Source organism: Arachis ipaensis, chromosome B5, assembly GCF_059453495.1.
Source record: "Arachis ipaensis isolate K30076 ecotype BB chromosome B5, ASM5945349v1, whole genome shotgun sequence".
Classification (NCBI taxonomy): Eukaryota; Viridiplantae; Streptophyta; class Magnoliopsida; order Fabales; family Fabaceae; genus Arachis; species Arachis ipaensis.
Window position 1 is genome coordinate 130,009,109 of NC_142440.1, and position 13,207 is coordinate 130,022,315.

At 32.3% G+C, this 13,207-nt stretch overlaps 2 protein-coding genes across 2 annotated transcripts; both read left to right on the forward strand.

Moving 5' to 3' along the window:
* Positions 1-1,801: 1,801 nt before the first annotated feature.
* On the forward strand, positions 1,802-4,221 carry LOC107643940 (cytochrome P450 82A1-like). Its single transcript, XM_016347700.3, has 2 exons — positions 1,802-2,893; positions 3,483-4,221. The coding sequence occupies exons 1-2, from the start codon at positions 1,952-1,954 to the stop codon at positions 4,110-4,112; spliced, it is 1,572 nt and encodes a 523-aa protein (XP_016203186.1). The 5' UTR covers positions 1,802-1,951; the 3' UTR covers positions 4,113-4,221.
* A 497-nt stretch (positions 4,222-4,718) lies between these two features.
* Positions 4,719-8,644, forward strand: LOC107643939 (putative inactive receptor kinase At2g26730). The gene is made up of 2 exons (XM_016347699.3): positions 4,719-6,321; positions 7,792-8,644. The coding sequence occupies exons 1-2, from the start codon at positions 4,989-4,991 to the stop codon at positions 8,352-8,354; spliced, it is 1,896 nt and encodes a 631-aa protein (XP_016203185.1). The 5' UTR covers positions 4,719-4,988; the 3' UTR covers positions 8,355-8,644.
* The last annotated feature ends 4,563 nt before the right edge of the window (positions 8,645-13,207 follow it).

The window sequence follows — 13,207 nt, forward strand, 5'->3', positions numbered from 1 at the left end:
TTAGATTTAGTTTTAAAAGGGAGATTCTCTCCTCTCTCTCCTCTCCTTAGGATTAGGATTTAGATTTAGGATTTTATTCGCTTTCAGGATTATCTCTTTATCAGGTTCAATATTCCCTTTTATTTACTTTTGCAATTTAATTTATGAATTCTTCCATGTTACAGATTACTCTTTTGAATTAATGTTATTTGAGGTATTTCAGTTTAATATTACTTTTTTTATTTACATTATTGTTATTCCCATCTGAAGACATTTTTATTCCAGTAGATTTACTTTTCTCCTTTTTGGTCTTAGTTAAGAAATCAGTAACTCAGGAGTTATCAAACTCAAACATGATTGATAATTGTTATCTTTGTTAATTGAATTGAACTTCAATAATCCCAATCTTTTCTTAGGAAATAAATAGGATTCGAAGATCAAACCAATTAATCCCTTGACCTTCCTTTGCTTTAGTAAAGATTAACAAAGTGGAATTAGGATTCAATTTTCATCATCATTGATAAGGATAACTATGATAGGACCTCTAATTTTTCATACCTTGCCAAAAGTTTATTTACAGTTATTTATTTATTTTACTTGTCATTTAAATTGCTTGTTCTTCATTTACTTTATTTGCTAATTAGACTATTCACTCCTCATTCTCAAAACCCCAATTTACAATCTCCATAGCCAATAATAAGAACATACTTCCCTGCAGTTCCTTGAGAAGATGACCCGAGGTTTGAATACTTCGGTTATCAATTTATTTAGGGGTTTGTTACTTGTGACAACCAAAACGTTTGTACGAACGGATTTCTGTTGGTTTAGAGACTATATCTACAACGCGACTATTTTTATAAAATTCTTTACTGGCAAAAATCCCGACGTTCAGCTTGTCTATGGATGTAGGGAATGGCAGAACAATCCGGTTCTGGGAAGATGCCTGGTTACCTAGTGGTATGTTGAAAGATAAGTTTCCAAGACTCTTCTCGGTTTCAAACCTTAAAGGATCTGTTATAGGGGACTGCGGGTTTTGAGATGGGTTAGAATGGATATGGAGCTTCTAGTGGAAGAGAGAGTTATTCCAATAGGAGTTGAAACTTTTACACCAACTCCATGGAGTCTTGCATTCTGTAAGGCTAACAACTGAGAGCGAAGACATGGTGGTCTAAAAATTTGATAAAACTGGTATTTTTTCTACTAACTCTTTTGTGCAAGTATTGTAGGAAGCAGTTCTCCCGGAGGAAATAACAAGCTATAGTTTCACTAGTGCTATTTAGAGGGGTTTCGTCCCGTCAAGGGTCGAGTTAGTTTCTTGGTTTATATTGGTTGAGAGGGTGAATACTAAGGAACGACTATGCAGATTAGGTGTCATTGACCAACATGATAATATGTGTGTTTTATGCTGTAAGTCGGTTGAGTCTGCTTTTCATCTTTTTATTGGCTGTGAGCTCACATGGCAGGTGTGGTGTGCTTGGCTTTTCGCTTTTGGAAGGACATGGACTATGCCAGGTACACTAAAGCAACACTTTGAGAGTTGGACGAATGCTTCAGAGAGAAAGAATGAGAAACAGAGATAGTTCGTGGAATTCTTTGCTATCCTTTGGACAATTTGGCTAGAGAGAAATGATAGAATCTTCAATAATCAAACCTAAGGTGTGGTGAAAATTATAAATAGGTCTTTTATACTATTAAATGAGTAGTTTGGTGGTGAATCTTTTGGTTGTTAATGACAATACCGAAAATAACTAGAAGATGCTTTACTTTTTGAGTGTTCGATGTCGGTGTGTACTTTAAATTGTCTTTTACTACTAGACTTCGTGTTGTTCCACCCTTAATGTGTTAAAAAAAAAAAATAATGATCCCAACTCCCAAAATATCTGTACTTCAAATCCAATATTGATTCCTCAGCAACTCTAATTCAGACGTCAGACACCTAACCTTAAGAAAAAGAAAAGAAAAAAGAAGCAAAATGGATTCTTCAACCCTAAATTACCAAAATGCCACTGTAGCATCTGGAATTGCATCTGCAATAGCCATCTTACTCTGTTTCTTTCTGTTTCGTTTCATCATCAAATTCGGTCATCATAGTAGAGAACCCCCAACAGTGTCCGGAGCATGGCCAATCATCGGTCACCTTCCATTGTTACGCGGTTCAAAGCAGCTCCACATAACTCTAGCTTCCATGGCCGACAAGTACGGACCCCTTTTCACCATCAAGAGTGGCTCCAAAAAGACCATAGTACTCAGCAACTGGGAAATGGCGAAAGAATGCTTCACCACCAACGACATGGCGGTTTCCACTCGCCCCACAAAGCTTGTCGCCAATGAAAACCTTTCATACAACGGAGCCATGTTTGGTTTCGCGCCGTACGGTCCATACTGGCGCCAAATCCGCAAGATTGTGACGTTAGAGCTCCTCTCGAATCGCCGAATCGAGCAACTAAGCCATATTCGTGTCTCTGAAGTTCAAGCTTCAGTGAAAGATGTATACAGAAAAAGAAATAATGACGAAGAGTATGTGTTGGTGGAGATGAAGCAGTGGTTTGCTGAATTGATCTTCAACATGGTTTTTAGGATGCTTGTTGGGAAGAGATGCTTTGGATTTGGTGGTTTGGAAAATAATAACAGGTGTTTGGAAACGATAAGGGAGTTCATGAATTTGTTGGGGGTGTTTACAGTGGGAGATGTTGTTCCTTTGTTAAGGTGGTTGGATTTTGGGGGCTATGAGAAAGCAATGAAGAAAACTGCTAAGGAATTGGATGAGGTTTTGGATGATTTTGTAAGAGAACATCGCCAAAAGAGGAGTTTGTTAGATGAGAAAGATTTTTTGGATGTCATGATTTCGGTTTTTGATGATGCCTCAGGTGTTGATGGATTTGATGCTCATACCATAATCAAAGCCACAACATTGGTACGTGTGTTTTATTTTTACCACAATGATGTATGAGCTCTTTTTTATTTTATTTTTATTTTTATTTTTATTTTTATTTTTTAATGTCAGTTTTATGTTATTTTTTAAAGAAGAAAAACACGTTTTTTTTATTTTGTTAAAATATGAATATTTTTTTGTTTAAAATCTAAGGGGAAAAAACACACACACATATATAGCTAGATATCTAATTGATTTTAGACTAATAAATAGTTGATATACACTTGTACATTTTGATATTTTGGTTGTTGACTCAAAATTATTAGCCTTCTAATACTGGGTGAATTTCATTTATATCATTGATTATGTAAAGAGTAATATTAGAGCACTAATATTATAGCAGTTGATTTTATTTAATATTATAATAAGTTGCTAAGTAAATTTATTATAAATTCACTAAAAATAAATTTGTATAGAGTTTAAATTTTAAATATTTGTTATAATTGAATTTTAGATGTTATTGTTTCTAAGACTTTTGAATGATGACTGTTAAATATTGACTCTTAAAATTATTTCTTGTTTAATTACTTTTTTGAGAAAATTATCTTTACCCATTCAATTTATTTGGCAGACTATGATTACTGGCGCAACCGATACAACGACTGTTACCCTTACATGGGCAATGTGTATGCTATTGAGAAATCCCCACACATTAAAAAAAGCAAAAGAAGAACTCAATACCCAAATTGGGAAAGAGAGACGCATACTTGAGTCTGATCTAAGCAAATTGCAATACCTTCAAGCCATTATTAAGGAGACACTAAGATTGTATCCACCTTCTCCACTTGGAGTGCACCGTGAATTCACAGAAAATTGCAATTTAGGTGGATACCAAATTAAAAAAGGAACTCGATTAATTACAAATATTTGGAAAATCCACACCGACTCTTCTATTTGGTCAGATCCATTAGAGTTCAAGCCAGAAAGGTTCCTGACAACTCATAAAGATGTGGATGTTAAGGGTCATCATTTTGAGTTGTTACCATTTGGAAGTGGTAGAAGGGCGTGTCCAGCAATATCTTTTGGCTTTCAAATGGTTCATTTTATTCTGGCTAGCTTTTTGCATTCCTTTGAGATCTTGAATCCTTCCCCTGAACTTGTTGACATAGATGGAACCCTTGGAATCACCCATGTCAAAACTACTCCGCTTGAGATTCTTGTTAAACCGTGTTTGATTCCCAATTGTTATGAGACCATGTAATAATATTAGATTAGGCACATATGACATAATGCTTGGTGTATTTTTGCTTTCTAAACTATTATGTCTTATTTATCTCCTAAACTATAGTAAAAGTATATAACTTTGGTCATAGGTGTGTTGCTACCTTCACGTAATAGTAGTTAATTATGAGACCAGGTGATCATGTCTAGTAAACCATTCTAAGAGGGTGGGAAGGGTGTACCAAGAATTAATTGGAAGTTAATTCAAAAATCAAGAAAACTAGGAGGTCTTGGAGTGGGGAATATTGTTATAAAAATGCTAATAATGCACAAACTTAGTATATTACAGGACTCTCCTGCAAGAGTTCTGGTCTCTTAAGTCGGGTTCGAATTTGGAAAATTAACATGAAATTTCAGTCACATCAGATCGGGTTATATGATGTGGGATGATAAAGTTCAGATACCGGTGATTCAGTCAGATAAAAAAATGATAACAATGCCATCCTTTTCATATTGGTAAATTAAAAATTTAAGGGTAAAGAATCCCTTTCACACCTAAGTATTAACGAAGAGGTAGAAAAAGCCAAATTGGGAGAAAGACGACGTGCTAATAAATAATAACACGACACATTGATAAGTTTGAAACACACACTCACTGTGAAACTGTGACCATTTCAACATGCCGGCAGCCAAATTCGCTCGTTACTTTCTGCCCTTTGGCTCATTTACTGGGCTTCTCATTCATAATAATATTACACACAACATTTATAGCTCTTCTTAATTATTTCCATTTGGCAACTTAATCTAACATGTCCTAGTTTTTTTAAGTGAACATTATTATTGCCTTCATGGATCATACATGTTTTCATTTCTTCTAATTTCAGATCATTTTTGAAAAAAAAAAAAAGAAGAAAGAATGGGTCTGAAACTCATGTGGGTACCCTCCATTTTCATCATCTCGTTGTTCCTAAGTGTTAATTCAGAGGAACAAGTGGTGAAGCAAGCTTTGGTGAAGTTCATGGAAAAGCTTGCACCAAATAATGCGGAACGAGATTCCAAGAATTGGGGTTGGAACCTCACATCAGATCCATGCACTGATCATTGGCACGGTGTGATTTGTCATTCGGACAACAAAACCGTGATGAGCATAGTTCTTGAACATTTAAATCTGAAAGGTGTTCTAGATGCTACTTCTCTTTCCACTGCGAAGTCTCTTATGCTCCTTAGCCTAAAAAACAATACCCTACATGATTCTGTTTCGGAGGACATAGGGAACTTGAAGTCCCTAACTCATCTCTATCTAAATGGTAACCGATTCTCCGGAAAGCTTCCGATCTCTATTGGGAAAATAACCAGCTTGATGAGGCTTCATGTTTCCGATAACAACTTCTCCGGAGAGATACCTGAAATGTCTCGTCTTTCGCAGCTGGTATCTTTTCTTGCAGACAACAATAACTTCACCGGAAGAATTCCTCATTTCGACTTCTCAAAACTTCAGTTGTTTAATGTCTCAAACAACAAGTTATATGGTCCTATTCCTGATGTTAGAGGAAAATTCTTTCAAGATAGCTTTTATGGTAATCCTGGTTTGTGTGGAAAACCACTTGCTAATGCATGTCCACCTGCACCTGCACCTGCAGCTCCTCTTCCTCTTCCTCTTCCTCGGCCACCTCCGGATTCATCGCACGATGGTTTTAAGCTTTATTTAGGATACATAGTTCTTTGTTTCATGGTGTTGGCTTACATTGTCCTGAAATTGGTTCGAAAATTCAAGACAAAAGACAGAGCATTGGATGAAATGCAAAAGACAGAGAAAGACAAGCCTAATAGTGAAGCTTATTACAATTCAAGTGGATCAAAGAGTGGAATAATAATTGGAATGAGATCAGAGAGTTCATTTTCATCTTTGGAAAGCGGCATGGCTTCAGCTTCCGGTCTTGTGGTTCTTTCGAGCGCAGAGTATAAGGCGCTGCGATTCGAGGACTTGCTTGGTGCTCCGGCGGAGTTGGTTAGGAGAGGGAAGAATGGAAGCCTGTACAAGGTGATGATGGAGAATGGGATGGTTTTGGCAGTGAGAAGAGTCAAGGATTGTGGGATTTCAAAGCAACATTTTCAGACAAGGATGGAGATCATAGCAAAAGTGAAGCATCCAAGAGTGCTTCCGCCTCTTGCATATTATTGCTCTCATCAAGAGAAGCTCCTTGTCTATGAATACATGCACAATGGAAGTCTCTTCATGTTGCTTTTTGGTAAGTGATGAAAATCATGACTTCATACTTTCTGAATGATTTAGAGGCTTCAAAATTCTATCCAAACCGAATTAAAACTAAAGTAAAAAACAAAACCGAAATAAATCGGTTTAATTTTAATATTATTCTTGTTTGCTTTTTGGTTTTAATTTGTAAAATCGAACCGAAAATATATAAAGAAATACTAAGGAGCCGTTAAAATTTATTGTTTTTTGTCATTATTTTTAGCTATTAACCTAATTCTTTTAAATATTGATGACAAAATTTTTAGTTAAGCCATATTTTCTTATTTCAATATATTAAAAAACATAACCAAAATTTTTTTGTAACCTTTTCTTTTTTCATTCTTTTTTTGTATAAAACTTTAAAACTAGCAATAAATTATCAGCGCTTCAAAATCTAAGAAAAATCATTTGTATTGGTGATCGTTGGAGGGACGATTTCATTTACATACCAAAATTGAATATTATTGCCTCTTCAATATGTTAATTATTCGTGTCAAATTTAATAGTGTGACAACATTGAATCAGTTTAAAACTTTTTAGAATTAAATAGGACGTTTGAAATTTTTTGACAAAAAATAAAAAATTTGAAATATTAAAGACTAAATTAAAATATAGTCTAAATATTAGAGATCAAAATAATACTTTACTCTATATTAATAATTCATAATTATACTTATAGAATATATATGTATATGTATATGCTTAGTTGCTTACAACTATATGACTTTGTGTTCAAATAATTTTTATTCGCTTACTTTATTCCGTTTTGACATTATTGTCTCAGATTCTATGTTTATATATTTTTATAAAAATATCAATAAATAATAAAATTTGAATGAAGTTACAATTCAATTTCTATATTTATAAATTTTTTTAGAAAAAATATAGGTAGACAATGAAAATATTAAATAATGTGAACAAATAGATATATCAGATGTTCATTTCACTTGGTGTACGGATGGTTATTTTAATACTAAGATTTAAGTGGATAATTTGGAGGTGTAGTGTATTTTTATTTGATTAGTAGTTATTCATGTTGTTCAAGATAGTCATTGTTTACCTAACCCTCCCCATTTTTTTATGAAACAAATGAAAACTAAACCATATCAAACCATACCAAGCTGAAGTTAAATTTATGGTTTGATTTTTTTAATTTTTTTCCTTCTCAAATCCTAACAAATAATATCATCTTTAAAGAAAAAATTTGGATACGTAATTAAGCATACACACAGCAAGAGCTGGTGAGGCTCCACAAATTAGCATAATTAATTAATTATTAATATAATTTTGAAGCCAAGACTGAGTATGAAGTATGGTAAGTGGTAACTAAGCATACACCCAGAGCAATTTTAATTTCTGATTGCTTGTTAATTTTAGTTCTTGTGATAATTTTCTCACATGGTATACTTTACTTACTAGTGCTTAAAATTATTATTTGTCTTCAAACTTGAATTATGAACACAAGGATCCCAAAGTGGCGGGCACCACTCTTTTGGTTGGCGGAGCAGACTAAAAGTGGCGGCCGACGTAGCCGCGGCACTAGCACACATGCATGAGAATCTCAGAGAGAGTGAAGTACCATCACACGGCAACTTGAAATCAAGCAACATCTTATTTGACAAGAACATTGATCCATTCATAAGCGAATACGGCCTATTTGTGACCGAAAATAATAACCAACACTACTACCACCACTCGCAAAATATCATCAGAAACGGTGTCAAAGGTGATATCTACGCCTTCGGTGTGATACTCCTTGAGATGCTAACCGGGAAAGTGGTTAAGAATAGTGATGGGTTTGGTGATTTGGCGAAATGGGTGAACTCGGTGGTGAGAGAGGAATGGACAGTTGAAGTTTTTGACAAGTCACTAATCAGAGAAGGTGCATCTGAAGAGAGGATGATGAGCTTGTTGCAGGTAGCGTTGAATTGCACCAGTGCTTCTCCAAATGATAGGCCAAGTATGAATCAAGTTGCAATGGTTATAAGATCCCTGAAGGAGGATGAAGAAAAATCAGTGTCCTTCTGACTGACAAGCTTTGATTCATGTGGAGCAATTAAGAATTTTAGACTCTACGTGGTAACTATAGGGTTCTATTTTGAGAAAGAAATAAGGAAAGTCAGGAAGCATCTATTTTGTTAGTTTCGTGAAGTCCAAGCACATATTGATAAGTACCAAGTTTTTGTAATGGAATTTATACAAAAATTTGAGAGGATCCATTCCCAATTTAATCAGCGTCTTATTCCGATGAGAAATCAAAAGTAAGAGCTGATTTCCGTGGGAAAACGAAAAGCACTAATGTCAAATAATCTATTTCAGTGATTGTGGCTGGATTTGTACACAAATTTAATATCCACCAAAATCAGTATATATATGTATGGAGACAAAGAAAAACTATCAGAATTTATCGTATTTAATATTTATTAATTATTATAATAATTAATATTAAATAAAATAAATTTTTATTATTTTTGATTAAATTTTTTTAATTATTAAATATTTTTAATATATATTAATTATTTTTAATATATATTTTATATTTTAATGTATTTTTTATTCCAGTGATTAATTCTAATAACTGATTTTAATATATATCTAATGTAATTAATTTAATGGATAGATAAAATATATAATTTTTTTAAATTTTAAAAATATTTTTAATATTTGATTTATTTTAATTTTATTTTTAACATTTTAAATATATTTTAATTATATCTTTTTCCATTAATATTATTAACGAAGATAATAATATAGTAATTAGATACTGACATATTAGTAATATGTGACCATCTTTGACTGATGATTAGTATACACGTTAACGTAAAATTGTCATGTCATATGTATTTTAATCAAGAATTGTAATTAAAATTTATCGAAATGTTTGGAATAAAATTAAAACCAAACATTAAAAATAAAATTAAAATAAAATATAAATATTGAAGATAAAAATAATATTTATTGAAATTTTTTTTAATAAAATAATAATTTATATTAAAATTAGAAATTATGAAAGGTATTACATACACATCTTAAAAAATTATATAAAAATACTTTTTAGAACGTACCACTTTATCTTTCTATACTAGTAAATTTGGAAGCGCTATGGCATTTTAATAGAATTATGAGTTTTCTTAAAAATAAAATTGTTCTAAAATCAGATCTTTCTATCAAATGTGCATATATGTGCAAGCTACAAAATATGATTTAATGATGATTTCTACCAACTATATAGGTTATAGTTTAGTAAGTCTTTAACTATTCTCACTTCTCAATATTTTCATGGTGAATTTTATGGTATTTTTTTTTATATTTTTGTCTAAATTATTTTTTATAATAATTTTTAAATATTTAAATTTTTTTAATTTTTATACTTTTAAATTTAAAATTAATTATTTAACCTATTTTAACAATTAAGCAATATCTTTTAGACATCATACCAAACATCTATTTTCATAGACATAGATTCGCATATTTGGTCAGAAACTTTCAAATTAATTTGTAAATTTTGTGTTTTTTGAAAAATCAGAATTGGTGAAATTTGCAATAATAGAAATCACATAGAACTTTTCTTTTTCTAATTCTCTCATCTTTCATCTTTGGTAAAAAAAAATGGATGCATTACTTGTGGCCCACTATAACTCACACTTTTCATTGCTTTTTTTTTTTTATTTCTATGATTTCTTCAACTCAATTGGTTCATCCCCACGCCTGCCACCCTCCACTCCCATAAAGAGTGTTGTTTGCTTATGTTGAATCGCTAAGTAAAGATCCAATCATTGGAATCGCAAGTTTAACGACATTCAATATCCAAGGAAGCAGATTGAGCTAAAACTCAATTGAAAACCAAATTTTAACCCATTTTGATGATTAGAAAATAGAAATCTAGGTTTTATCCCTATTTTTTTCTCTCTCTAAACCTTGTTCCTTTGCATCTTCTTTGATTTTGTTGGTAAATGCTTTTGCATTTCTTTTTTTTTTAAGGAAGAGGAGAGAATTATTATTATTATTATTATTGTGTTTTTTTTTGTTGCAGTGCGGACAAAGATTACATTTTTAATGAGAACAGAAAATCTCTTATTTAAGGGATGATCTAAGATATAAATATGTGAGATACGAGGATAGGGAGATTTTAATCAATGAGTATATATCTAAAATAAAAGTTGTTCAACATGTTGTAGAATGAGAGAACAAAGCCAAAAGAGAAAAGCAGGTATAATTAAACATCTTTCTCTAGCGTTTCTCTGACATGTTTCAGATATAACTCATTTGTTGATAATGTTGCTGATTTTGCATTTATTATTTGTGTTGATTTATTGCTTTAGTTGTATCCTAACATTCACTCAGCATTTTATTTTGAATAGCTTTATGACATGTTAATTATATTCAAACTACTGAAACTGATTTACAGAATAACTTAAAGGAGAAAAAACAAGAGTTTCAAAAAAAAGGAAAGAGAAGAGCAAGAAATGGAAAGAAGGTAATCCAAAGAAATTCAAGCTTCATTTATGGAGACAACCCTTTGGCATAATTTCATTCTATATTTGCTACTATTAATCTTATGGTTATCTTTAGGATGAGTTTGGGATGTGGTTGAAATGGAGAAAAAAATTATCTAGATCTATGTGCACATAAATCTTCTAATTCATGCATAGCTCACAACTAGAGGATGTACAGAGTCTTCTAATTGAAGTTTTAAGCTAAGACATAGTTTGTGATGAGATCACAAATCTTATTTATAAATGAACCTCTTATGTCTGTACATGTGTTTTTTTTCTTTTTTAACATTTTAATTGTAATATCAAAAATTTATTGGACTTGAGACTAAGATATTAAATCAATTACAATCATACCGTAAGAATTTTATTATATTCTAAATCTATGATGCCAAAAGTTGTGAAGCCAAAATTGGAGAACAATAATAAGTGATAATATTTTTCTTTACCAGATAATTAGTTATGTTGATCTTGGTCTAATGGGCAGCAAATAAAGCTATCAAGAGTTGGAAACTCAACTTTGAAAGGAACAGATTGGTGAATTCGGTTAAAAGTCTCGCTTCTTTGAAATTTTGGCATGCAACTTTAAAGGATTTCTGTTACATTAATAGGTGGTAGGGGTGTTCGCGATGCAGTTTGGTTCGGTTTTTTAGAGAAAAATCATCCGATCTAATTGTTTAATTAAACGGCGGTTCGGTTTGGTTCGATTTGTTCGGTTTTTCAATCCATTCAAAAGAAAAAAATTACCAGTTTCCTTAGATTAGATAACTATGCGTTGCAGCGTTGGTCCAATTTCATTGCTTCAATGAGAAAATGTTTTGTAGGATAGGACCCCAAATGAGAAAATAAGACTGGATTAGGGGATTGTTCGAAAACTAACGATGCTAGTACACAGAACAGATAAACTATCAGTTTACAATTGTAGAACAAATATACCGGGCTTCTACTTTAACTTCAATACCTAGTGCTGTTGTAAAAGAAAATACTCAACATACATAAGTCATGAAAATGAAATCAAGGTGCTTATTAGTTATTTCTTCACTCTGTGAACTGTGTCAGGACCTTCCTCCTTAAGATCCCTAAGCATCTGAAGCTGCAATATTGTTAGAATTAATAATAAACTACATAAATCAAAGTTGACATTGCTGGTGTAAATCAAAGATCACATTAAGGGCATGCACAAATAGAGAATCAAATCTCTCATATACATATGTAAATTTTAACATCTACATTGACTTTTTAGCCCTGTGTAAAATACACACACACTTGAGTAAAATGTTTTAAGAACCAGCCTGCAACAACATGACCTGATTCATGGAAAGCTTGCGCATCACCAGGTTGAAAAAATAGATATATTATTAGAAAAACTCTAACAATAAATGGAAAAGGTTGAGTTAAGAGTTCCAATTTTTATGAAGTCCAGCATTTTCAATCTATCCATAATTTCTTATTTCTTATCCACCATAACTTTTGACGAGATGGAAACACTGAAATAAATGGAAACATTTAAATACTGTAAACCAATGAACAATGAACAATAGAAAATAAAATTACTTTTAATTCAAAAAAATCAGCAATGAACAGTGAACAACAATCAGCAATCAAACAACAAATACATTGAGCAATGAACAACAATCAGCAAGATCCTGTTCTCATTATTCAAATTTAGCTTACCATACTGATTTCAATCTAACCCTATAAAGATCCAGAAGCTCCAAAACATACTAAATCATACTAAATCACTTCAAAAGTAATTCAGTAATTCAACACTCAACAAAACAGCAGAACAAAACACAACAGAGGCAGTTTCAGTAATTCAATAGCACAAAACAAACCAGAAGCAGTTGAAGCAGTTTTAAAATTGAATAGGTGTCATACTTTAACGGATTCGATACTCATCTGTACTTACTACTCAGTGCAGCATAACCACAAAACCAACAAGACAACCCCATATGAAATCAATTGGTACCTTTTTGCTTAATTTTACAGTTGACACACTGTTATCTTTGGCATCAGTCAACTTCAAAATGAGTGGGTAAACCTCAACACTATATTGCTTCTGTGTAGCACCCTGCGAGATCAACTTCCTCGGTAATGCTGGTCCACCTTTATACCTAGACCATGGTAGATAGAAATCTGTTACATATTCTACAAATCAAATCAGATGACACAATTGAAATATAACCTTAACCGCACAAGTTCCAAGACTTCTCCATTTATATGTTACATTCAATCTAACATTATCAAGATCCAGAACCTCCAACACTTGATAAATCATAGTAAATCGCTTCAAAACTCAAAAGTAATTAAGTAATTCAACAAAATAGCAAAACAAAACAAGACTCAAAACTTTCATCAATTCAACAGAACAACACAAACTAGAAGCAG